General features: G+C 37.0%; 1 protein-coding gene across 1 annotated transcript in view; it reads right to left on the bottom strand.

The window, feature by feature from the left end:
* Positions 1–21,521, bottom strand: part of fggy (FGGY carbohydrate kinase domain containing) — a 128,726-nt gene extending 107,205 nt beyond the window's left edge. The window contains 4 exon segments of the mRNA NM_001126804.1: positions 8,250–8,401; positions 10,493–10,604; positions 13,364–13,567; positions 21,499–21,521. Coding sequence (NP_001120276.1) covers positions 8,250–8,401; positions 10,493–10,604; positions 13,364–13,561 — 462 coding nt within the window. The 5' untranslated portion in view covers positions 13,562–13,567; positions 21,499–21,521.
* Between the last annotated feature and the right edge of the window lie 5,821 nt (positions 21,522–27,342).

Consider the following 27,342-nt stretch of genomic DNA (forward strand, 5'->3'; position numbering starts at 1 on the left):
GCTTACAATGCTTGTTAGGTTGGAACTCAATTGCCAAAAACATTTTTATTAATCTAACAAAGGCATTTATGCAGCAATGAAACTTTCCTAAAATTATGTGTGCTAGTATAAGCTTCAATAAATTCAGCAGCAAGAACCAGCACTTGACCAGTATGTCAATATCTGCAATTTAGCTTCTGTATGCTGATCACTTATTGAAAAGGCTGCACACCCAAGACTGTACTGTGATGTCTCCAGTAGTAAACGTCAAAATGGTACCTCCAGCACAAAGACACAATGAAAACAGGTCAATTAATTACAAAAATTCCTGGCTGTAATGTGGGTTTCTTTATTAAAAAGTATCTAAAAATTAATAATAAACAGAAGGAGTAACTTCTAATGCTAACAGTCCCAAAATATGTGAATATGGAAGGTCAGAACTGCAAAGAGAGCTGATTCAGGCCCATGCCTTATCTAATGCCTGTAAGAAAAGAAATAAGGAACCTTTTCAACTGTGCGGTGCTAATTCCAAGAATTAAAATCTTTTAAATGCTTTCATATTCAACTGTATTATACTGAACAAGAGATTGGATTATATTATCAGTTTGCTCTGCAGATTCTGTTTTCTTTGTCGGACACTACATAGATAGTAAGGGAGTGAAGCAAGCTATGCCATCAATTAAGAACTTTTTTTTACTGAGAATTATAAATAACCTTACAGAACCAAAATATTTGATTCTCTTGCTCAGATAAAGTTTTTTTCTTTAAAAGAAAGGTTAAAAGTGTTTCCCACCAGGGTGTAGATGAGGTGCAATATAAAAGTTTTTGTCAGTAATATATATAAGGACCAAGTGAAAGATCACCAAATATTTTTTTACAGATAATTAGCCAAATGGTACATAATTTGATAGAAATTGCTTGTAATGCTCTTATAACATTGATGCATTAATTCATCCCACCCCTATGAAATCTGGTAAATCGAGTTTTAGAACTGATGGTACAGTAATTAGAGATGTAGCGAACTGTTCGCCGGCGAACTAATTTGCGCGAACATTGGGTGTTCGCAAGTTCGCAAACTTTTCGCGTATGTTCGCAATTTGGGTTCGCGTGGCGTTTTTCCACTGCGTTTTTTCTCGGCCTAAAAACGCCGCACAAGCCACACATGGCGTTTTTCAGCAAATCCCGTTTCCATGGTGCTAATAGTGCGAAATAGCAACAAACGCCGCGTATTTCCGCTAGGTCTGCCAGCTGCCTTTGCGGTTTTACGCAACGCTGTGTCAACAAAGTATTTTTCAGAGAAATTTTTGCCCTTGATCCCCCTCCTGCATGCCACTGTCCAGGTCGTGGCACCCTTTAAACAACTTTAAAATCAGTTTTCTGGCCAGAAATGGCTTTTCTAGGTTTTAAAGTTCGCCTTCCCATTGAAGTCTATGGGGTTTGCAAAGTTCGCGAATATTCGCACTTTTTGGCGTAAGTTTGCGAACAGGTTCGAAAACTTTTTTTTGAGGTTCGCTACATCCCTAACAGTAATAAGTATATTTTCCCAATAAGCACATACATCATCTATGCTGAATAGTTTTATAGCTATTGTGTCACATTTTAAGCACAACAGATTTATGAAGCAGGAACTCATTTTATTTGAACAACGTTCCATACAGCACTGCTTAAAATAGGTAGTGGTGTAACAGAATAAAAATAATTATATGAAGGAGAGCCCACCACCGCATTAGAAATTCAGCTAATTGCTGGAAGTTTCCGTAAACGTGTCCTGGCATGAAACAGTTGCTCATATGTCTTTGATGAGAGTAGAAAACCCTGTTAAGCTACTCATGACAAGCTATCTACAATAATATAGAAAACACAATATTTGCTAACACATATTATCTGCACTTAAGTAGAAATATAAGTTTGCTAGCTAGTGTCTATGCATATAGTAAACCTCTTTTACTGTCCCTAAGCTTTACTGTCATGTGATACTGAGAGTAAAACAGGCTATAAAACTGATGATTCTATAATACAGCCCTTACCAGTCCATGCAAACACACCCTAAAGTGGAACCCATATTAATATGACATAAATCTGTCTTATAAATAGTAATTCAACATTTATTCTTACTGAAGTGAATGAGTTCCTCAACCTTACCTGGTTTCTCAACGTATGCTTCCATCATGAGTTAGCATATTGGGCTTTTTTGTCTGCTGGCAGTCAGTGACGGCTAAAATGATTTTGTCAGCATGGATCAGTTACACGGAGCAGTGAATGTTTTGCTACAGAGGACCCCCGTCAGTGCTCCATGTGGGTATCAGCCGCAGTGCTTTTCACTTAATAATATCAGAAACCGTGACATACAGAGACACACAACAGTGTATTGACCAGCCCTAGTTTTTCAAGGACAGTGCTGTAGCCATTAAAGGGGATTTTATTATTTAAGGGGTACATCACTGTCCATGACAGTGGACAGTGCTGTAGCCCTTGAAATAAAGTGAAAATAAAGAAATATGGGCATTTAAATGATATTGATAATTAAATTAACTGATTTTTTTTTAATTGTTTTCTAAAAATCTACCTGCAAAGGTAGTGTTACATAAAGCCCCTTCAGTCTGCCATCCAAAGAGCCTCTGACACACTCACATTGCAGGGAGAAGCAGGAAACACTGTCTAGTGTTCACAACCCTTCTTTTGCTGTTTCTGCTAGTCATTGATCCTATTGATCAGATCACAAAATGAATCTGTAATGATCAATTCCTGTGCTTCCTCCCCTCCTAGTAACAACATTCTGACATAGACAAAAGCTTAAACAGTCAGGGTGTCAGTGATCCCCAGGTAGATATATTTAAAAATATTTTTTTTTTTATAATTAAACTAAATTGTAAATATTGTTTAAATGGCCATATCTCTGAAAACAAAAATGAAGAGATTCAGCACAGGGCTTTTTTCCACTCACTAAAATACAGCATAGTACAGGTATAGGACCCGTTCTCCAGAATGCTCGGGATCTTTCTGTAATTCGGATCTCCTACTTTAAGTCTGCTAGTAAAATTATTTAAACCAGGGGTCCTCAAACTACGGTCCGCGGGCCGGATATGGCCCGCCCCAAGGTCATTTACCCGGCCGCCGCTGCGTCCTCACCCCTGGCTGCTACCTGTCTGCCTCTGTATGGTGCTTGGCCAGAGCCTGTCACATCACCACGTCACACCAGCTGATGCTAATGATGCTGGACATGTCCAGAGTCATAATGGTTGGCCAGTGTGATGTGATGCGGCTGAGGACCACGCTGAGGCAGACAACTAGTAGCAAGGGGTGAGGACACAGAGGGGGCGGTGCTGTAGGTTGAGGACTAACTATAGTCCGGCCCCTAACAGTCTGAGGAACTGTGAACTGGCCCTCTGTTTAAAAAGTTTAAGGACCCCTGATTTAAACAGTAATTAAACCCAAGGGGATTGTTTTTGCTCCAATAAGAATTAATTATATCTTAGTTGGGATCAAGTACAAGTTACTGTTTTATTATCAGAGAGAAAAAGGAAATCATTTTTTAAAAATGTGAATTATTTGATGAAAACGGAGTCTATGGGAGATGGACTTTCTGTAATTCGGAACTTTCTGGATAATGGGTTTCCAGATAAGGGGTCCGATACCTGTACTTGCTATTAGCCCAGAACAGTGATAAAAAAAACTAGTTCCTATCAGTTCAGGCAGATGGCTCCTTCCGAAAAGGTATCAGGGAGAGCAGTTATATTGTTACCTGTCCATTGTTCGAAGGCCAGACTAAACAGAAAAGGCTCTGTTCACATCACAAGATGGGGGGTTGGTAGGTACTGATATAAATTTGTGGGGCAGAAGTAAAGTAAAGAAAGGTTGCAGCTTATCAAAGCACAATTTGGGAGACTGATAGAATGAGGGCAAATAAGAACAAAGGCTGATGTCTCAATTTTGAAATTGTATATATATATTGTAAAAAGGATTTAAGCACAGGATTAGGGTTTAGAAGCACTAATAATTCATGTTTTTAAACAAGTGTATTCCCATGACCATATACCCGTAACTGTGCCTGAATGTGTATTTAAATTGAAGCTTGCCTTGCATGTGCAACAGTTAAAGATCGTATTTTTAAGCTGTGTCCTATGTATAGCAAACATTTTAATTCACAGCACATATAAACAAAAAATTATAGCTCAACAGAGACATAGGCACTGAACGTTCTGAGGCAGGCTTCTAATTCAGAGCAATAAAGTGCAAGTGCTTGATTTATGTATTCTTCTGCACTAGGAGCTTTCCATAATAAATCTTTTGCACATTCAGCCAGAATGCTTTTAGAAGTTGATTTATTCCACTTAAGTAATGGAGGAAGAAAATGGACTTAAACAATTGATATCAACCTTTCAAAGAAAATGACCACTCTTAAACTAAAGTTAATTATTCCCATTAACATGAAACTGTCAAGGTTTGTTTCAGGTCATTATTACTGCTGACCTTTCACTGTCTGCACCTTGTTGCTATATAATGCTTCATGTTTATAAAGAAGCATGTATCCAACAGCCAGACAGGCTTAATTCACTAGTATAGTAACGAAAGCCAAAGGCACACTTTAACCCGGTAAACATCATAAAAAATAAAGGTAAGCGATCATTTTGCAATATTGGAACCAAATATTACTCCAAAAAGACCCATTCGGGTCAAATCTAAAATAAATGTTTATGTGAGCTCTAGGACCATGCTTCTTAAAGGGGTCCTTCACCCAAAGCCAATTTTTTGTGCATTATTTGAAATGTAATTTTAAGCAATTTTCCAGTATACATTCATTAAAAGTGGTTGTAAAGTTATTTGTAAATGTAACAGCAGGCGAATGCAGTGTTTGTTTTTTAACCCATTCGCCCATTTAACCCCCAGAGTTAAGGTGGCCATACACTGTAAGATCCGTAAGTCACCAGATGTCAGTCGGACAGGCCTGTCGGTGGTGCCCATGCACGGGCAGAGAAGCTGCCGAAACGGTCTAAAGGACCAACATCGGTAGCTGAACTCAGCCCATTTATGGCCATCTTTATATGACCTTTACATAGTCATGTAATGCCTCAGTTGTTTCTAATATCTTTAATAGTTGCAGTAAAAGGGTACATTATCCACTGTATTTCTGTACTATATGTACAAACATATTCGGTGGCTTATCTGCCCGTGTATGGGCACCCCCGACACACCTACCCAACCGAGATCTGGCCAGATCTCGATAGGGCAGGTTTGATTTTCGGATCGGGGACCACATCGGCTCATTAATGGCAAACAAGCCAAAAATATCAAAAGTCAATTGTTTTTACACTGTAAACATTTCTTTTGAAATTAATATTTTACTTGGTTTAGAAAGCATTTTTCATATTTCACTAAAATTTGTTTCACAAAATATTTTTGAGATGGCAAAAACTAAATAATAATATATAGTTAAATTATTTAAAGCTTCAAATTTTTGTCAGTGGATCAAGGTAAAAAATGCTGGTAATTTCACTAGATGCATTCTTACAGTGGAAAACTGAATGTGGCTACACAATAGACAGCACCACAGCACTACATAAAAGGAAAATGAATCCGAGCACTGCAAATTATAGACAGAGCCCAACATGCACTCCCTCATGTAAATATAGTAAAATAGTAAAGGAAGCCCGACACCCCAAAAGCTCCCACCTATGGAATACAGATTTCTGTACTTAAATAGGTTATTTCTCTTCATATTTAATGACTGTCTAACTGCAATTTCTCTGTCTAACTGCAATGACTCTGTCTAACTGCAATTTCTGCATTCATGTCCTCTCGCCACCTAAAAATCAACATGGACAAAACTAAGCTGGTCATCTTCCCACCCTCCAACTCCATTTTTCTGCCTGACATCACTGTCTGCGTGGAAAATATTAATATAACCCCAGTTCCACAAGCTCACTGTCTAGGAGTCACATTTGACTCTGCTTTCTCTTTCACTCCCCACGTTCAACACTCTCTAAATCCAGTCGATTCCACATCAAAAACATTGCATGCATTTCAATCTTTCCTCACTCGTAAGACTTCCAAAATTCTCATCCACGCCCTTGTCATATCTCGCCTAGACTACTGCAACTCACTGCTCTGTGGGCTTTCCTTGTCTAAACTGACCCCACTCCATTTCATCATGAACAGTGCCACCAGACTCACACACCTCTTCTCCCGCTCTACAAGTGGCGCCCCTCTCTGCCAATCCTTGCACTGTCTACCTGTCAGGTACAGGATTCAGTTCAAGATTCTTGTACTCACCTTCAAAGCACTCACTGGTGCTGCACCACTCTATATAACCACCCTAATCCCCAAGTACACCCCCAGACGTAACCTTCGCTCTACACATGACCTCCTTTTCTCCTCCTCACTCATCACTTCCTCTCACTCTCGCATCCAGGACTTCTCACATCCTCTGGAACGCTTTTCCCCGTCCTATTAGGCACTGCCAGACTCTCCAAGCCTTTAAACGGTCTCTTAAAACTCACATTTTCACTCAAGCCTATAACTTAAACCCCCCAAACATTCACTAACCACTGTTTTTCACCTCTCACTCCACACTTACTGTCACTTTACACACCTACATGAACACTAATGCCATGCTAGTTACCCTGACCTTAGGTCTCAGCCCTCCCTTTTAGAATGTAAGCTCTTGCGAGTAGGGCCCTCCCCCTAGTGTCTCCAATCCTCATCCAATGTAACTGCAAACCATTTTTGTGAATTGTTTATGTTCTGTCTTTTGTACCCCTCTATTCTGTAAAGCGCTGCATAAATTGATGGCGCTATATAAATAATAATAATAATAATAATGATGACTGTATTGACACATTGAGCAATTATGGAAACAAGTAGCAGACTACCCTACAAAATATTTAAGGGCTCTTTTACCAATAAAAAGCCAGAGCAAGGTGCAGAGTACAAGGTCCTATGTACAGGGTTCCCTAGTACCCTGCAGCACCTGGTGTTCACTATCTTGCACATCTGAGGGACATACATGCTATAGAGAGATTCATTCGATGCCCAGTTGCAGCCACCTTTTGATGCAGTTCTGTTAAGCATAGACAAGGCAACATTCAAAGTTAGGCACATCATTTTGCCCTCTATTTTACTGGAAAGAAATGTATCACCGGGTGCAAAACCAAGGCACTTTGCAAATTTCCCACTAAGGAATCAGATCAGTTAATGGATAAACTTTGCAGGAAGAGTTAACTCTGTATTTTGTCAATAGCTTAGTAGGCATCCAACAATTACAAGTAAGTATAACTGCGTAGAATTCCATAACTTCACAAAATCCCTTTAGGGTCATTAAGATAAAATGTAACTTCTTTTCATTTCAAAGTCTGCTCACTGAAAGGATCTATTGGTGAATAAGGCATATTATATGGTACTATTGTATATTTATACACTGTTTTTCCCCTAAGTGCCTCTTCTACAGTTCCAACTTTACCAAACATCCATATGCTTTATCAGCCTAGGAGCTCAGTTACAGAGCATTAACATCTTGGTCCTTGCTGATCTTTCCCATGTCTGCTTTATGCCATTACTGGTTGCATGCAGATAGTGCCCCAAACCAAACACTTATTTAATAGGTTAAAGTGAAATCTATAATGAATGCATAATTGCTAAAAGCTACAGTATATTGCAAGTATAGAACAAAAGCACAGGTCATGATGTAGGTAAAGAGTTTGCTCTAGTAAGCTATAGTAACCAATGAGCTAGTAGAATGTATTAATGCATTGTTTGCTTTTGTTTACATGACTTGGTAAAACACTGTTATATTACCCATATAAGCTTTGGTCACAAGTGCAACATTTCTGAAACAATGCTGATGCCAGACACCATACCTGGTCAGCCTACATTTAAATTCAAATGTTGTCTTCAAACAACTAAATGGTTTGAACTATAAAATTCCAGATGCATTATTGTGCAGGTGTAATAAGTGACACATTAAACTGAAAAATAGCAAGTCAACATAAAACATATTGATGTAGAAAAATACACAATGGTTTAAACTAAATAGCTCATTTCAGATCTGTTAAAATTGAATTGACTCAAATATAATTTGTCATATCTAATTTGTCGTTACAAGCCAAAATTATTGTTAGTTAATATGTGAGCCCATACAAAGGTTCTTTTTTGCTTTATTTATCTGAAATGACTGATGTCACTATGTTCTTAAGTTCCAATAAAGACAATAGGCAATTAATTGTTTCCGAGAGTGTAATTAGTTTAAGAGTCGCAACACATGGTAACATACTCACTTCCTTTAACCAAAGGAGCTTGGGAGGCTGCATTTCAACAGACATTACTCCACCAACATATCTCAACACCTTGTGATTTGTGCGATTTATACGATCAACCTGACTTCCAGCACGATGGTCCATCCACATTATGACGTTTCTCATATGCTCGCCTTCAGAAAAAAATATTGATGAGAAATAACTCATTATTATACTATATATATTAAACATTTAAAATGGACCACATGCTGTTATTTGCCACCTATTCATCTGTGCAACAATTCTGGACATGTACTTTATAGAAAGCCTTTCTTTAAATTTTTTTTTCACAGTGGTAAGTTTGTATTTATTTTCATGTCTGGCAAGTAGGCACATTTAATTATATGCTTATATGAGCTCAGTTATTTTTACAGGTTCTCTGTGCTAATGAAAGATCAACCGATGCTATGGCTGGAACATTTTATTTATGAAGGGGGCTTAAATAATTTTTAAATAAAGGTACAACTGTACTTGATATGAATAGCATATGTCTTGTAAAGTATCTTTCTTACACAATTTAAAACCATGATCCTACTTAAACAAGCAGTTCTTCATCTTTTTATGGATTTGCTTTATCTCTGTAATAATAGGGCAGTACTTAGTACCTGATGAAGGCTAGACTAATATATAGTATATATCCATTTTGGTGCCTGTTTTTACACTTTGCTCCTTGATAGGGCTTGTGTGTTCTGTGATAGTCCAGTGTCTCATAATAGCCTGTTTTCCAAGTAAAACTTCCCTCTTGGGCAATGTAATAAAAAGGCCAAAACTTGCCTTGGTCTGTTATCCCTTACAACCATATGTAAATGCTAAAATCAGTAAATGCTATCTGCTGATACCACAGGTTGCAGTGGGTTACTAATCCTGTAGCACCTTTTATTATATTTCTGGAGGGCTCATAGTGATCCCTCCAGAGTTTCCCCACTAAAAACCCAGAAAAACACTCTGTCTTGGTGACAGTACACTGCCCAATTCCTAGCCTGTTGGGCAAGCATGTGCAAAATGTCACAAATCAGTCACATTCAAATTAAGTGTATGGTATACTTCCAGGGCTTTTATTGCCAGAGCAAAATATAAAACATATACAAATACTTTACACAATAGCAGCTGTGAGTGTTTGACCACAATGAGGTTATTTATATTAAACAGCCCAGTTATAGAAGGCTTATAGATCTCTACAGATGCCTTATCTGTCTGATTTGATTGTATAATGTACTGTTGCTGCATAGATGCCAGAATGTTGTGTTTTTGTAGGATGAGTGTAGAATATAGAAAAGCTGCTGGTCACTAGGGATACGTATTCTACATGCTAATGCTTGGGAGTGGTTTTATTAACTACTCAAAATGAATATAGCAAATAAAATGTAATTTTACTTATTAAAATACAAATAAAAACCTTGCATGTATGCACTGCTCCCACTGTCTAAAGTCTTTTAGTATTAGTGCAATATTCTTAGAAATACATAAATATCTACAGAATCTCAAGTTTGCAACAGGCCATTAGCAATGACATGAGAATGTACATTTACCAGTGGATGAAAAATGATTTGACGACCTAATTAACCCCATCATTTAAACAGTAGTTATTGTTTTAAGAAAGTAGCTTTTTTCTTTTTTCACTTTGATAAAGGCTAGCTGTCTTTCCATATGACCAAAAAATATTACAGAACACCTCATTTGTCAAAGGATTTCAACGCATTTGATAGAGGAGAAGAATGCATGTTTGATACCAGAGTTAGAGTTCTACAGTATACTAAAAACCAAGATAATGGAAATGGAATGAACATTTCTTAAAACATCAAGTCTCCGCATAAATGATGACAATAACAATTATTTTCTATAATTAGCAAGAATTCATTATACAGTAGGTCTGTATAAAAGGGAGTTAGATACATAGCACTAACAACATTTTTTTAACAAAAAACAAACTATATGTACACATGTTCTTGTTGTGCAACACAACATACAATATATCTATTTTGTTATTGTAAACCACAGCAATTAGCTCACCGTCAAATACAATTTAGTATGATGTTATTCTGAAATCGTATACAGCTAGTCTTCTGCAATGCTGGCATTGAACCAACTAAATATTTTGGCTCTCGCCAACCTAAATTTTAAAGTGCTCTGGATGCGGGTGCCACCAATACCAGAAAAGGTAGACATACATTAAATCAAAAAATCAATGAAATATTTGAAAATAGTATTAGAGATAGGGGCTCTACCTTCTGGATTCACTGCCAGCGGTTGGAACTGTGTATCAAGTGCCACTAAAGAACATGTGGCATCAAAACCAAGTCCTCGAATGCATCTAGGGTCTTTGGAATGTACAATTTGCTGTTAAAAAAAAAACACTTGTACATTGTATTAACTTAGCAGAAATAAAACAAAATGTGAAGGCTCTCATAAGTTGCATTCACTAGCATTTAACCCTTTGCTTGTCAGACTTTGCGGCATTAATCAAAAAGATGACAAAAAAACAGCAACTTGACCTTTTTTTTTTTGCATGTGATCTATATTCTACGTTTCATGTCACTTAAAGTGTTAAGAACTTGGAAGTCATACAACACTGGTTGCCTTTCCCTAAATATCAAATTAGTTTGGAATGTCATTTATTGACAACAGTAATAACATAATCAATGGTATATAGCTCTATTACTTTGTTAAGGCCATACATATTAAGATTAAATGGTTTGGCAAGGTTTCCCCCAATATGTAGATACACAGAAGGGGGTTGTGGGAGCACTCCAAGGCTAAATAGAGTAAACAAATACAATAGAAGTGCGACTGATCTGGCCAAATTAACTACAAGCATACAAAAAAAGAGAGGGGGATTGATCAATGAACATTCCCTGGTGGGACCAGGGAATGTGCAATGATCAATCCGCCTCTCTTTTTTGTATGCTTCCCCCAATATGCCCACCTGAGGTGGGCAAAAAGCGCAAAACAATTGAATGACAATTACATTTTTGGTCACATATCAGTCAGTGATGTAGATTCTACAATCTGCTACACTTATTAACAGAATAATATTCTATAATATAGCAAATATAAATCATTACGGTTCCTTGTGAAATAACTAGAAAGGCCATCAGTAATATGTACTTAATGTAACTTTTTGTATATAAATATGTTAATACAGTACATTATGTGATTATTGTGTTTTTTTCTTTTTTGTTTAGCCCCTCTGTATGTGGTTTCTGTTTTATTTCAGTAATGCTGAAGTGCAGTCATTAATGTTTTAACAGAATAATCAATAACGTGAGTACAGTCAGCTGCCCCATCAACCATGGACATAATGAATAATGAAACAAATGGATTTCCTAAAGGAACACGGACCTTCTTCTAATTTCACTTTTCATTTTTATTGAATACTAGAGGGCAGCAGATGTACTTGTTTCTGCAAGCTTCAGGGCACAATGGTCACTGTGTGTAGCATTTCTACTGAGCAAAGTAGCCTTGGCCTTTCTTTAAGCAGCAATAGTTCTTCATTAAAAGAACTTGACTATAATTATTGTGTTTCCATTTATTTACCATTAATAGTTTTAACCTGCTTGCCCATAAATCCTTTAATACGTTCCGCATTGCCCTGTCATGTTTTACAAATTTGTAAACAAAAGTAATAAAAAAAATTTCAATTAGACTGCTTCAGCAGTATGTTTGCAAAGACTTGAATACATCTGCAACTACATTGTATTTTAGAAGTCTACAGGAAGTGCATATTTTTTTTTATAAAAGGATAACTATAAAAAAATAAAACATCAATCCAATCATCTTCCAAAATCATTAGGTATATTTTTTTGGAATACTGTCCTGGCTAACATGTTTTATATACTAAGCAAACTATGCAATCCCTGCATTGTTCACACCTCAGGCTCAGACTGTAAGCCCCCACATTGTTAACCTGTTCACACCTCAAGACAGACTGTAGGAAAAGTGCCAGCATTGTGTCACTGTATGTACTGCATGCCCTATACTGCATGTGTGTGTGGCACACACAGGCAGCATAGGGCAGGAAGAGTATGGCACACACAGCAGCATCGGGCAGGCAGAGTATGGCACACACAGCAGCATAGGGCAGGCAGAGTTTGGCACATACAGGCAGCATAGGGCAGGTAGAGTATGGCACACATGGGCAGCATTGGGCAGGCATAGTATGGCACACACAGGCAGCATAGGGCAGGCATAGTATGGCACACACAGGCAGCATAGGGCAGGCAGAGTATGGTACACACAGGCAGCATAGGGCAGGCAGGGTATGGCACACACACAGACAGGGTTGCTGTGCTATCCACAGGGGAAGAAGAGCCATATGGATTTATAGGTGTGGCTTAATATGACATAATCATCTACTTTAAAATATAAATGAAGGGTGATAAACCTGCAGTGAGCACAAACCATTTGGGGTTTTGCTGCACTACCACCATTAATGTGGGAATGGTCTTAGAAACTCTTGTGATAACATGGGTGTGGTTTGAAGTAGGTGCAGTTTAAAAAAAGGGGAGTGGTCAAAACTGGCTTCCATTATTGGCCCTCCACCATGTAGGCCAGAAAAAACCTGGCCCTCGGCACCACAGAGGTTGGACAGCACTGGCTAGGGTATGCTCACACCATGCACACAAAAGTGTGCATACAACTTACTACTTATGTAAACAAGACAGCCCTCCAATACATGGGTATGACAACACACTAACACGCAGAGGTTTACCCTGCTTGCATCTGCCCTGTTGTTCAGATATAAAGTTCTTGTGTCCAGTTATGAGATTGTCTACCATCTAGACCAAGCACTGGGCTTCCTAAGAGAAGTAAGCTGGTGATAAATATTATGGAAACCTTAGATTTATTTAGTGTGCCGTTATTTTCAAAGACTTCAAAAGAAATTAATATAAACATATATAAGGTTAGCGATTAGAATCACAGAGCTGGGCTAACAAATTAGCATTCTCCAGTGATTTTACCTTTACTCCTCCTTTAATGATATAAATACATGTGGCAAACTTTTGGGGGTTGAAGGAATATGCCTTGTTAGTAGACTTGCTCTATACTAGTTATTATAAACACAATGCCTTAATTTGTTAAAAAAAAAAACAAATTACCTTGGTAACCCGGCAGCAAGCAGCCCAGATGTCATCTGAAGATTGCTCATAGTGGTCAGGCCGAGGTTCCCATATTTTGATTGACTGTTCCATTTGGTCTACCACCGTTCCAAACTGGTCTACCAAAGCCACACGCACACTTGCTGTTCCCACATCTATCCCCACGTAGTAGACTTCTTCCTCTGTTTGTCTCTGCATTTGTACCTAAAATTAATTACATTTAAAAGGATTTGTTTACAGTGGACCTTAAAAGTAAAAGAATAAGTATTTCAAAAGACTCAGTAGTTTAACTTACATGGCACAATAGTAACATTAGGAACTAGGTGATATATGCATTTGTAATTGCTAATTGCCAGCCCTCAAAAGTATGTGTTTGCGGGAGCTTTGTAAAGCCATATTTATCTGTAAAGGCTTTTAATACCAAATACCATACATGATGAATTAAGTGTTGGTAGCTTCTATCAGCTTCTATGATTTGTGAGGTCTTTCCAGGTTCCATAGAAGAAACTTTGTAATGGAGCATACAGAGTTCAGTAGATTAATGTTATATCATGTTTCCATTAATTTTGAGGATAGCACAGTCTTTACAATTTAAAATGTACTTGGTTGTCAGTCTATTACAGCTTATTTTATAGGCATTTTCTTTGACAAAAAAATCACCACTTTGTAAAATCATTAACAGCAAGTTCTCAAAACCATGATCTTCACTTAAGGAACTTCTAACTTTGTTGCTAAATAAGATAGCAAACTCCCAGGCACAACAAGGAAATGATATGGTTCAGTTTTTCCCACTGATTATTTATAGCCCTTATTTCCTTTTGGGTTGCACAACATCCTTAGTGAAGAACAGTAAAAATTGTAAAATTGTCAGTGGCAGCAGCATTCATTCTAGGATCCAGTTTTTCCCGTTTGCTTGTGATGCCGTTAAAAGAGCTCAGAATTTCCAGACATACTTTGCACGATTTTGCATGCAACAGTAGCATTGCACACAGTTTCTCTGTTATAATTTTTTTTATAATTTTTACTAAAAGTTATGCACAGCATTAGGGAGTTATCTGTTCTGCTTTTTGTATACATGTCACCTGCCGGTTGTGTTTAGAGCTAGAGAAAAATGATTTGCTTTAGCTAACAACTTCCAAAGTATACTAAATTATATCTGAACCAAGTTAAAATGTCTTCTAACATTGCTCTAATTTGGATACTTGGATTGTTTTGTGTAGCTCTACTAATAACCATTCAGCTTGTACTTTTCACAGGCTTTAGTTTTATCACATAGCAAGGTCTCAGCATGTAATGTTTACTTTTTAGCAGAGCGAAACAGCTCTGTAATTGGTTGAAATGAAATCACCACTTGATCTGTAGGGTATATTTAAACGTGTAATAACACTCGAATTTGGCCAAATGGATTAAGGGCCAAAACTGGACATAGTCCTCAGATCATAGCTGTAAACTGAGGTTTGCTTGACTGGTGTATTCTTATAGCATATAAATAAAGACAAGTACATATATTTATTATAACGGACACATGTGAATGTTTTTTGAGGAACATTAACCTTGTTTAACTAACAAAAGAACACATAAATGACATGCACAACTCCTCGGTGGAGTGATACTGGGATCAAGTCCAAAAAACGTGTTTACATTTAAGTGCTAGGTCACATTAATACTATCCAAGTAATGGGAGAACACCTGATGCAGCACTGTGTGTACCCATTGTAGAACAAAGGGATGTTACAGAAGATGTTCTCTTTCTTTGCGTCTAGAATCACAAAGCTTATTATTGGTAGCACTTAATAGCAAAGAATACTGGACAAATTCTTATGAAGCACAGCAGACCCTTAACTGATCTTACTAATAATAAAAAGCACCATGTTTGTTATTGTGAACTGAGCAAAATTATACATTTCTGGGTGCAGAATTGCTAAAAATTCACAAAAATAAACTAAATCTCTTTAAAACTTGGATCCCTGTGTGGGTAATTTATTAAAGGGGTTGTTCACCTTTAAGTTAACTTTTAATGTGTTACAAAAAGTCCTATTCCCAGAAACTTTGCAATTGGCCGTCATTATTTATTTTCTTATAGTTACTGAATTATTTTCCTTCTTCTTCCTAATCTTTTCGGCTTTCAAGTGCAGCTAGTAACCCCAGTAACCAAAAAATCATTGCTCTATGAGGTTATAATTTTATCATTATTGTTTTATTGATTATCTTTCTTTTCAGGTCATCTGATATTCATATTCCAGTCTACCATTCAATCTACTGCCTGGTTGCTAAAGTAAAAAGACACTGGCAACCAGATAACTAGAGAGCTGCTAAGCAAGAAGCTAAATAACTGCAAAATCACAAAAAATGAAAACCAACTGCAAATTGTTTCGGAATTTTACTGTCTACATCATACAAAAAAAGTTAATTTAAAGACGAACAACCCCTTTAAGAATTGTTATGTTTCAAATGTCAACGTTACCTGCAGCAATAATCTAAATTGTTGCCACCCTACCAGTGAGAGGTGGAAATGCCAGTGGTGGTTTATTCAAATTCATTCTCAGCTGTTATATTATAATGAAAAATATCAATAGGATATTTTAAAGGTATTAATAAATACGAAGTATATGCACACCACACATCAGCCCCCCAAAAAATAACTGAAAATAGACTTGGGATATTGTCAAAATATAGCATTTGGTATAGTTTAATTTCTTTCTATTGCACTGCCTGGGCAAAGGCATTCATTTATTGAAAAAGAAAAATCAATTAGGAAATGTATACTCCCTTTCGTCTGGCTTGATTAAAAGCCAAAAGAAACCGGCCAGTCACAGACACCAAAATAAGCCAGCTGACCTCCATTTAAGAGTGTCTCTCTCTCTCTTTCTGTATAATGAATCTTAATTAAGACAGAGCTGTCAGCCTTCTATAGCTCCAATGTTTAAATGTTACTTTGAAATAAACTGGAAGTGAATATTAATCATTTCTTCTTCCAAGTTTGTCTGCATGTTAAGTGCATTCTGGGCCACAGAGGTTGTTTAAAGGACAACAAGGATGGAACATGATCTTCTTGTCTGCATGTTAAATACAGTCTGATGCCATGGAAATTAAGTTAGAAGAGAGCACTTCTTTATCAGAACTACCATTTAATCTCCTTTATTAACTCCTCAGTGAATGCATAATGTTTAGGTATTGGATTTGTGTTTAGCCTTCTAAACCACCACCTTACTGTCAAAACTGGGTCACTAAAGGAATTGAATTACACCTTTACCTCTAGACCCAGTTTTATAGTTGTGTAGATTGTGTATAGTTGTGTAGATAAGTATAATTCAAATGAAATTCCCCCTTAAATATGAGCTCAATTTTTTTTTCTATTTTTCTGTTCCACAAACCCTCATTTGTAATATGCCAAATGTCTTACTTTATCAATATAATTTAAAAAGACATTGATTAATGCGACAGGAACCCACGACTAAAGTTTCTGATTTATTAGATCCTCAAATACGTTCCACAAGGGTTAAATATATTGACCTACAGCATTGTCTCCTCAAAAGATAAATAAAAAAAATTCATAGCCAATAAAACGTTAGCACTCAAAATGATTAAATTCAGGGTCAGTGTCCCTACTGGTGCCTACGACATTACTAAAAAGAACAAACCTATCTGCTGGGCAGACTGACAGAAACACCAGCGACTCCCTTCTCCCTGTATCAGGGTGGTATCATTACAAACACCATCTTAATTATTTTATAAGGTAGTTAAAAGCATCTGCTCTTGTGCACATGCCTGGTCATGCTACTGCTTAATGCCTCGTAACTATCCTGTTAGCATTCTGTGCATGCAGGACCGGCGCCTGCAGAAATCAAATCCAGCATTTCCAGTCTCGTATAAATCCTCCCCTGTGCAATACTCCAGTGCAGGACATTACAAGGATATGCATTTGTTCTGATAAATGATCGTAGGGTGGTTGTGGATCTTTAGAAAAGACTGGCCACCATGCTCAGAGTTGGGGTTCCTCAGCCACAAAATGTGCTAATTCAGTTTATAAACAAAACATATTTACATTGTGAAATATACAGGCATGCTATTCTCTATTGTTATACAAAATATCTTATTATTAATAAGGATACTAGCTAAGATGGGCATGGAATTTATGTTTCTACTGTGCAGAGCTGCAGAATATGTTGCCACTTTATAAATACATGTCAATAACAACACCACCTGTATACAACGAACCTTAACCCGCACTCCCTCAGCTCTCCAATAGAAATTCACCGCTCGGTGCACAATGCTAAAGAGGGATCGGCACCCTCCCCACAGACTCCAAACAAGCAAGCAGCAACGGCACTCAAGAGCTACATACGGGACTTGCCCTTAAAATATTCTTTATTGCGGAATATGCATTTCCGCAATAAAGAATATTTTAAGGGCAAGTCCCGGATGTAGCTCTTGAGTGCCGTTGCTAATAACAACACCACCACCACCAAAGCATCTACAGACACAATTGGGACTTAAGATTCTCAGGTTGTACAAACTTGATTTGGCCACAAAATGGCCAGTTGGCATAAGGAGTTAGGTCTGAACAAGCGCTGAACATCTTTTTTGTCTATTGTATTCAACAAAAATATTTAGATTTGTTATTTCTTGAGCTAAAGGGGGACATTGTGGTTCCTCCAAAATTTAGTTCATGTAAGACACTTAGGCAGAGCACAGATAATCCCTCTTCATAATGGACTATTGTTAACAAAACAGTCACAACAAAGGGAAAGGGGTTGTATACTGGTAATCTAATTCTCTATTTTTCAAGGACCAAACATGAAGTATCTATACAAATGTAACTTTAATTAAATTCATTTAAAATTAACCCCAAAAATCAATGAGCAACACAAAAGTTTCCTGGGCGAGTCCACATACAACATTACTTGCGTAGGGCACTGTATATGAGGCCTATACTGTAACTAAATGGGAATAGCCGAGGTTATACCATAATTGCTAAATGCTATCCTTTATTTATATAGCACTAAATTGTAATGCAGCACTCAACAGATATTATGCATTCACATCAGTCCCCATTCACTGCAGTTCATGGTACAATTTTCTTTCATATTCATATAACATGCTCACAACTAGGGTCACTTTCAACAGAAGCAAATGAACCTGTCTAAAAGATTTTGGAGAGTTGGAAGTATGCTAATCCATAAAGACACAGCAGAAACATACAAAAATAGTTTGTGCCTCTCTACATATTGTATGGCTAATATGTGAGGGATTTATGGGCAATCAAGTTATAATATGTCACCAGTCCTCCATCCTTTAATGCAAACATTTAGTTCAAATACTAAAGAAAAATTGTAGCCATTAGTACATTCCTAACAGAATAAGCAAGACTTTAAGTGGTTGTGCTTTACAGTGTTTCTTAGTTTCGCTTTAAGAAGGTTAACACAGCACAAAAAATTGCCCTTATTCTCAAAATCCTGGAAAACAAAATATGAAGCATTTTTTTTAATTCATCAGAGTACAAAGTTTCCCTTGACACAGGTTAAGTCAAACAGCTGTAATGAATAATAAATATTTACATGACCATTTTAAGAAGCAGTCTGAGTCAATATTAAATATGTACATGTCTGAAGAGGCAGACGTCCAAGTTACAGTAAACATGAAGCTTTGATCCAGACCTGAAAATGTCTTTTATTTTTCAGGTAGACTGCGTTGTACTGAAAATGGAATTTTACATTTCCACTAGATCTGAAAAATTTCCATTTGTCTGGAATACCTCATGGAGCCGGACACATCTGGGTGATTTTACATGTTTTCTAGACATAGCATATGTTACATCACAAGAATGATACATATGGATTGACACACGTTGCCAAAGTGATTCTTGCGGAAAGATTTCTACATCACTGACATCTTGAATTAGTTATAATAAGTTTTTTTTTTTGGTTACCCTCATACTATGCAGACAAACACATTCATTCTAACACAGTATTTACTCCCAGAGCCACAAACAAAAAAGAATATAATGCTAGCCACTTTTCAACATGCATTCATGATATTAAAACATTTTTAAGTGGTTTAAATGTTATATGGTAAACAATTTGCAGATGAAAGCAGTGTTTGTTTATCCCTTCTGTTGTGTGGTTTGGATCCCTGAAACAATGCTGCAGAATTAGTTCTCCAGCCTGTTGACTTCTACTACATTGTTTCAGGAGTCAGGACCAGAAGTGCAAAGACAGACAGATACTGCTTTTAATAGCTATTACATTTACAAGAAACTTTAAAAGCACTGAATATTTTTAATTACTATATATTGGAAAGCTGATACTGTACTAAAAGTATCCATCCACCTAGAGGGTGGAGATGGTATTTTCCCTCAAACCCAAAGTCTCTGGGTGAGGCCCTTAGTACAATGATAAATTATTAAATATTTTCCAAAAAGTGCCAAAGACTGTACAGAAATTCTGAGAGTTTCAGTTCAGCAACAGACTGAAGACTGTATATTTGGTTTTTCTCTCTCCTCTAATTCCAGTGCAACACATACACACATAGATTATAAGGATTATAAACTTTTTTGGGTAGGGCCCTCCAAACAGTTATTGGTTGCTTTATATGTAATTTTGTATGTTCAGCATATAAACCCATTTATTGTACAGCGCTGCAGAATATGTTGGTGCTTTATAAATACATAATAATATTGGAAAACAGTTAGCCATAAGCCGCCCATACAACATGCTGCTATTTGTATTAGCCTAAAAAAAGGTTTCACTGGTTTCAGTCGTGCATGGCACACTAGTTAAAATTTGCACTGCAGACTGTCCCCTTAGGAAACAATAGCAACTACTCTTAGCCATCTACGAACTAATAGAATATGACTTTGCCATTGCCATTATTAATTAATAATGAAAGCAAGTCATATCTGAGCAGCATGAATACAGTATCAAATGGGTTATTCACCTTTTAGTATGATGTCGAGAGTAATAGTCTGCAATCGGTCTTCATTTTTTATCATTTGTAGTTTTTTAATCATTTCAGTTTTTGTTTGCAGCTACCTGGTTGCTAGGGTCCAAATTACCTTAGCAACAGGGAGTGGTTTGAATGAGACACTGGGATATGAATAGGAGGACCTTAATAGAAATGTAATAAAAAGTAACAATGACAATAAAACTGTAGCCTTGCAGAAAAATAGTTTTCTGGCTGCCAGAGTCAGTTAGCCCCATTTGAAAGATGCATGGGGTTAGAATAAGATAGCAAACAATTTAAAAACTATAACAAATAAATAATGGTGACCACTTAAAAAGTTGCTTAGAATTTGCCATTATAACATTCTAAAACTTAATTTAAAGGTGAAACTCCCCCCATTAGGACTAAGGGTACAGGGCACAGAGCAATTTAACCATTGCTGCCATCCAAAGGAAAACAGCGGCAGTCAAAATGCCTGTCAGCTTGTCACCACCTTATTGAATTGAGCAGTGACAGACCGACCTCTATGCAAAACGCTCAGCCAAGTTTATTTGTGTGGAGATCTGCTTGTCACCACTTTGTGTGGGTCAGATAGGGAACTTTCCATTTAATAGCATGAGAGCAGTAATAGGTGGACAGGGACATTTTGACCATTGCTGTTTTTCATCAGACAACTGTGGAGTTGGGGTGTTAAAGATTAACACATTTCACTTTAGCCACAAATAAAAACATAGGTGGAAGGTGACTAGACTTGAGGAATGGGAACTGACCAACATTAAGTAAATGTATGATCAGGGTTTTTTTTTACCTAAAGTGAATTACTTGTAAAGGGTTAATGTTATTTTGCCAACAAAAGAATATGAAATAAGAGAGTAACTAACCTCTTTTACAGTTCCACGAACAGTCATCATTTATTTGGAATATAAACACACAGTATAATTTGACCTTTTCATAAGGAGACTAACCTGCCCCTTTAAAGAAAAGCACATAAAAAATGACTTGTGACAGATGAAACTGAAACCTTTGCAGATCTATATATTTAGTCCTTCATAGATATCCTTTAGTGAAGGGAAGGTCTAGAAACTTAGCCGGTCTGTAGATTGTTTAGCTGCAGTCACATAAATATGTTCTGATTATTTTATTTAAAAATAAATGACTTTAGTGAAGTAACTGATTTTGTGTCAGACACTTACTTGCTTTTACTGAAAGATTACGCTAGATTGCAATGTCTCTGTGCGTCTGTAAATTCCTGTTTGAAAGCCTGCTGTTTGTGTCTTTTGTAAGCTTGCTTTTGATTTGTCAGCCTTTTGTTGTCTGTGATTGGCTCGGTTTCTTTGCCCTGTAGGCACTCTCTCATGAGAAAAAGTTGAAATGTAACCTTATCTTTACTTTGTGATGGGTCCAAACAGACAGTACAAAAACTTAGCGACAGTATATTTAATCCTTTTTTTTCTTTGTTTCAATGAAATGTGTTCTGTCATTCTTGCTGCTCTGTTTGATGTATTTGCAAAGGAAGATTTTTGTTTCACAAACACAAAATGGGCAGCGGACAAGGAGCGATTGCTCAGAAACTCAAATAACTGAGGTGTAAAAACAACAAATGCTTCTATAATGTGCTTTAAAAAATAATGTTTTCTAAAGTGATTACCTGCAAATAATAAACATGAGTCTTATTTTTGTCAATTAAAGAGAAAATAAAGGCTTTCACTTTGTCAGAGCCTTTCAAACAAGTAACCTATAACATAATTTCATCAGCTAAGACTCATGTTTATTATTTTAATTATCCTTTATACAATTATGCCAGTACTTTATAGAGATTTTCATCATTCACACCAGTCCCCTGTTCTAACTGATCTTTGTTTCCCTAGGGCTCCCTAGCTTTCAAGTCTGAAAAATGCACAAGTTAGGGGGGCTTACAAGGGACACCTATATGCCACCAACAATCTGCCCCCTCTGATGCAGTTCTGTCAAAGGCAGGCTCATTTAAACCTAGGGCAATGAGGTAAAGCATCCTGTTATTTGCACATTGGCCCTTATTTTATGCCCCTGTAGCTCTTTGAACTCCTAGAATGATGTGCAAAGAGGTGCCTCCCAGGGCATAACACAAGGGGCTATGGGAAAATGCAAATAACAGTATGCTTTACCATGTTGCCCTATACCCTTTACCATGTTACACGTCTTTTGGCTGCTCAAATATAATCAGAAGAAATGGACCATTTATGTTTATGCAGGTCAGCTTCCACACGTCACAAATAGTGATGAGCGAATGTGTCCCATTTTGCTTCACCAAACAAATTCATAAATCCGTTAGTCACAAACTGTTACTACCCTCAATTTCTACATCCTTGAGCTATGCCTTGCACTTCAGCACCCTTATGCATACTTTAAGTATAATAATAACACCAATACAGAGGTTATTTATGACAGCTTCGGCAGTGTGCAATGTGCCACAAAACGAGTGAAATGTGTCTGCCTTCTAATATTGCAGAATTGCGACAGGCTTCTGCACTTTGTTTTGGAGCACAGAGACCGGCAATTACCCATTTTAATTAGAGTGCGTTTATTCAGGCACATATGACAGGAGATAAGGACAGGGCTGGCCTGCGCACTGTGGCGCTACACTTTGTACGTGCTGGATTTTTTTATCAAACGCAAGGTGTATAGCAAAACCAAAAAAGGGGGCTAGTGAATTAGTGAATTAGCACTTCTTCCCAGGGGAAATGTGAATAACCCCTGTCTCTTAAGGCATAACACTAAACGAAAAGTAACACCAATGAATTAAAAAAATTATGTGTTTGTTTCATTAACATTACTAGAGTTTATATAAATACCCTGCTGTGTAGCCATGGGGGCAGCCATTGAAAAGGAGAAAAGGCAAAGTTTATATAGCAGCTAACAGATAAACTCTGTAGAGTACAATGGTGTCTTGTCTGTTATCTGCTAGGTAACCTGTACATTTTACTATAGTAGTGTTCCTGAAGCAAACATGCTGGTTTTACCAGTGCAGGGCAACAGTAAATTATAGTCATGCACATCAATGCAGGCAAAGCTGTACAACTGTCTGCCCTGACTATTATGATGTCATGTTGTATCTTCTAACCATTATGTTGCGGCCTGTGCCTCCAGTCATGTAACTTACATGTCTCAATGATCCATTCTGAATAAAACACATAATATATGCAGATAATACAATGTCTAGTCAGGCAGGTCATGATACATACTCTTTACATACAGTAAAGTCTATCTTGCATTTTAACATTTAATAAAAACTTTAATTACAAAATGCATCGAAACCCCAAAATTTAATTGATGTAAACTTAATCAGGGTGCATCTCTGAGCACTTTTACAGTTTACATTAATTTTTTATTTTTAATGGCATCTGAGATATTAGCATTTTTAGACTGCTAATACAAACTTTAAGCTCAACTGAAAGTTAGCAATCTTTGGGTTAACTGAATGCAGCAAGCACATAGTACATATGTGAAACACTGAGCCTTCAAAGGTAGCTGTTGAGCCAAGCTTGCCAAGCAGTATAAAGCAAATATCTCAGAAATCATGTAAAACAGATATTGAATGCAAACTAAAAAATTCACCAAGGACTGCTCTGAATAAATTTATACCAATTCATATTTTACAGATTTGATCCTCTTTAAAATATGTAGCCTGACCATTGTCATGTCATAACGTATTATTTAGTCTTAGGCCCTGTACAGCTTCTGAAAACTGCCTGTTCCAACTCTTTTGTCCATGTACCATTGATTGATCAAACAGTTTACAGATGCCATGGAAGTCTGGTGCATGAAAACCTTCACAAGGTCAGCATACATGTGGTTTATAGAAACAGCAGAGAATGTAGAGTAGATGAGAGAACTATCAGTAATGGAATCCAAGAGGGTAGAGGAACTTTACTACACACCTTTTATTAAGTTCCACATCAGACAATGCTAGGTAGCTTCCATCTCACCTAACAAAACAGAATTATTGTGTTTATACAATCAGGTTTCTCTTGTCATAATATACAGTATGCTTTCTTATGCCTATGATCTGGTTTTTAATCCTGAACTTTATATGTTCATGTATGCAAGAAAAATTCTCATATACTGGTCCAGCTTTTTCTTTAGGTTCTCTTTTGGTTCCTAACTTGAGTCTGTATTTTAAGTGAGATCTTTTTGAAATAGGGAAAAAACTATGGCACTATTAATTGGAATGCAAAATGATGCAAAATGCACCCATGATTTCCAGTTATTTTCTATATAGTGTTGCATAAGCCTTGTTAGACATGTTATACTTACTGACAGGAATCTGATAATTTAAGCAAACTAGGGTTATGTCTCCCTTTGAAATATGCTTCTGCTACTTGTAGTTTGATTGAGGTAGTTGCAAGACTTTAGTATGTGCACAACACAATAACTACAGCAGGTATTTCTTACAAAAAGGTCATTTTTGTAAGCACTGGATTCTTGGAATGAATATAGAGCAAATCTGATAGCACTTTGAGCAAACTCACAAAATGTGATTTTACAGCATAGTCTGATAAGTCCAACACTGAGCCCATACAAAAAAAGTACAGCAAGCTAACTAAGAGCAAATATGGTTAAAGAATCTTTAACTGGTAGGTCAATGAAACATTGATTTTCCGTATCCCGCCTAATCATTAATCACATTGAAACTTACAAAGATTGCTAAAGGTTGCTAAACAGAGAGAAATTGATTTGTATTTCTCTTGAAATGTAGACTAGACAAATGTACTGTTGTAGTCTTTATAAAAAGCAATCATTTTAGTAAGATACTGTACTGTAGTTATATATACTTGGCAGGTAAATGCAGTAAGTAAGGAAACAAGGACAATAGGATTTGAACAGTCTTAATCATCTTCAGACACAATATTCATTTTCCTGTTTGTAGCTGCTGTATTAAGTAAGGCATATAATTGTCTGGTAAAGCACTCTTTGCCTACTTCGCCAAGCATTGTGCTGATCCATGGAGTGTTCATGGAAGCTTGCCTTAAGGCCCCCATACACGGGCCGATAGAAGCTGCCGATATCGGTCCCTTGGACCGATTCGGCAGCTAATCGGCCTGTGTATGGGCAGAAACGAGCGGCCTGGCCGACCGATATCTGGCCTGAAATATCTGGCCAGGTTAGAAAATCCAGTCGGATCAGGGACCGCTTCGGCTCGTTGATGCGGTCCCCGAACCGACTGCCCAATGGCCACAAATGTAAGCCCCAGGGCCAAACGATCGGATTATTTTTTTTAAAGCCACTTGCTACCCGATATCGCCCACCCGTAGGTGTGGATATCGGGTGAAGATCCGATCGCTTGGCGACATCGCCAAGCGAGCGGATCTTATAGTGTATGGGGACCTTTACTCTTCCTTGATACTGAGAGTATAAGCTTACAAGGCACAATTGGAGAAAGAGCTGACAGCCAAAACGGCTTTTAAGTGGCTAAATATGAAGCTCATGGTGAACTTTAAATGGTAAAATCTAATGTACTTCTTTATTTAATGTACAGTATGTTGTACCCTGAATTATTTGTTGCAATGCATCCAAGTCGCACCTCATTTTCAAATGGTAAAATTGTCTTTTCTTTACTGACCTAAAACATATATTTTTACAGATCACTAAGGAATGAGTGAGCAAAGGGTTGAATATGTATTTACACAGGCATCATTACATGCAGTTTCAGGACTGTGTTTTAATATATGCACCACTGTGTTTACTATGCAAGTCTATTAGAGGAATTTTTACTGGGGAATTTGCATAGGGACTTTTGAGGTGTATTTTCATTTGACCTTATGACAATGTACCTTGGGTTGGAAACTCTCCAAAAACCTATTCCTGCGGGAAATAGTATTATGCTGAAGGTCACATACTTTGAAAAAGCCCAGGGACTTTGCATGTTTACTACATAAGAGCATATATTAAAAAAAACCCTTTTAATTCACAGTTTTATGAATCTGAACTGTACTGTACTGTAAATACCACAGTTTGCATCATTGTGCAACTTGTTGTGCATTAACTTATAAAGTGATTTTCTTTCTTCATCACTGAAGTATGAATGAGCATATTGTAATGGCTAATTGACTTTGATTAAAAGGAAAATGTAGTGATCTTAAATATTTGCCCAGACTCCTCTAAAATGACTTTATGTATTTTCAATACGTTCGTACATATACCTTTAGGAGATATTTATTCTTCCAGACCCCTAATCTAGGTAGGCCCAGTGTTGCGAATTCTAGACAGCATTTATAGCTGCTTTAACTCCTGGGAAAAACACACACATTTGTCAGACTAAAGACCATGAAAATGTGTTTTTATCATTAGAAAAATATTTAGGACCTGTTGTTCTGGTCTCAATTAACTTTTCCTTTCTATTAATAAATGTCCTACAGAGAAACAACCAGAAAACAGCACATGGTAAGAGCTATTAAAAAAATAAATTTATATATTCCAGTATTTTATGATAAGAGATTAAGTATCCAGCTGCCTAAGCTGTCCATCAAGGGGGCATACAAACTGCAGACTCAACAGCCTTTGAGTTAACTTACTGTTGACCCATGTAATGAACTTTTATGATGGGTACCGTAATCAAAATCTTAGTGGGACTGACATCAGTCAGTAGACTGGAATATCCTGGTTGCAGTTATAAATGAGTCTCAGTCATTTCATCTCTTCAGCAATACTTCTCTACAGTACCCTGTCTATCCAGCAATTGTTATATTTCAGTATTACCAAGAATAATGTAAACCTGCTCAGAAATATGCGCTTCAATGGCTTCAATGACATTATATACAAAAAAGTATTATTTTTCCAAGAAAGGGTTACATTTAATTCAGTTTATTTTGATATATTTCACACACATCTGCATCTGATTGGCAAATGGTATTGGCTTAAAATACAAAAAATTTAAATAGCATGAATTGTTTTTTTCAGTAACTACATACCTTGTCTATCTATGTATTATTATTATTATTATTAACATTTATTTATAAAGTGCCAACATATTCCGCAGCGCTGTACAATAAGTGGGTTTC

The sequence above is a fragment of the Xenopus tropicalis genome, chromosome 4, assembly GCF_000004195.4.
Source record: "Xenopus tropicalis strain Nigerian chromosome 4, UCB_Xtro_10.0, whole genome shotgun sequence".
Classification (NCBI taxonomy): Eukaryota; Metazoa; Chordata; class Amphibia; order Anura; family Pipidae; genus Xenopus; species Xenopus tropicalis.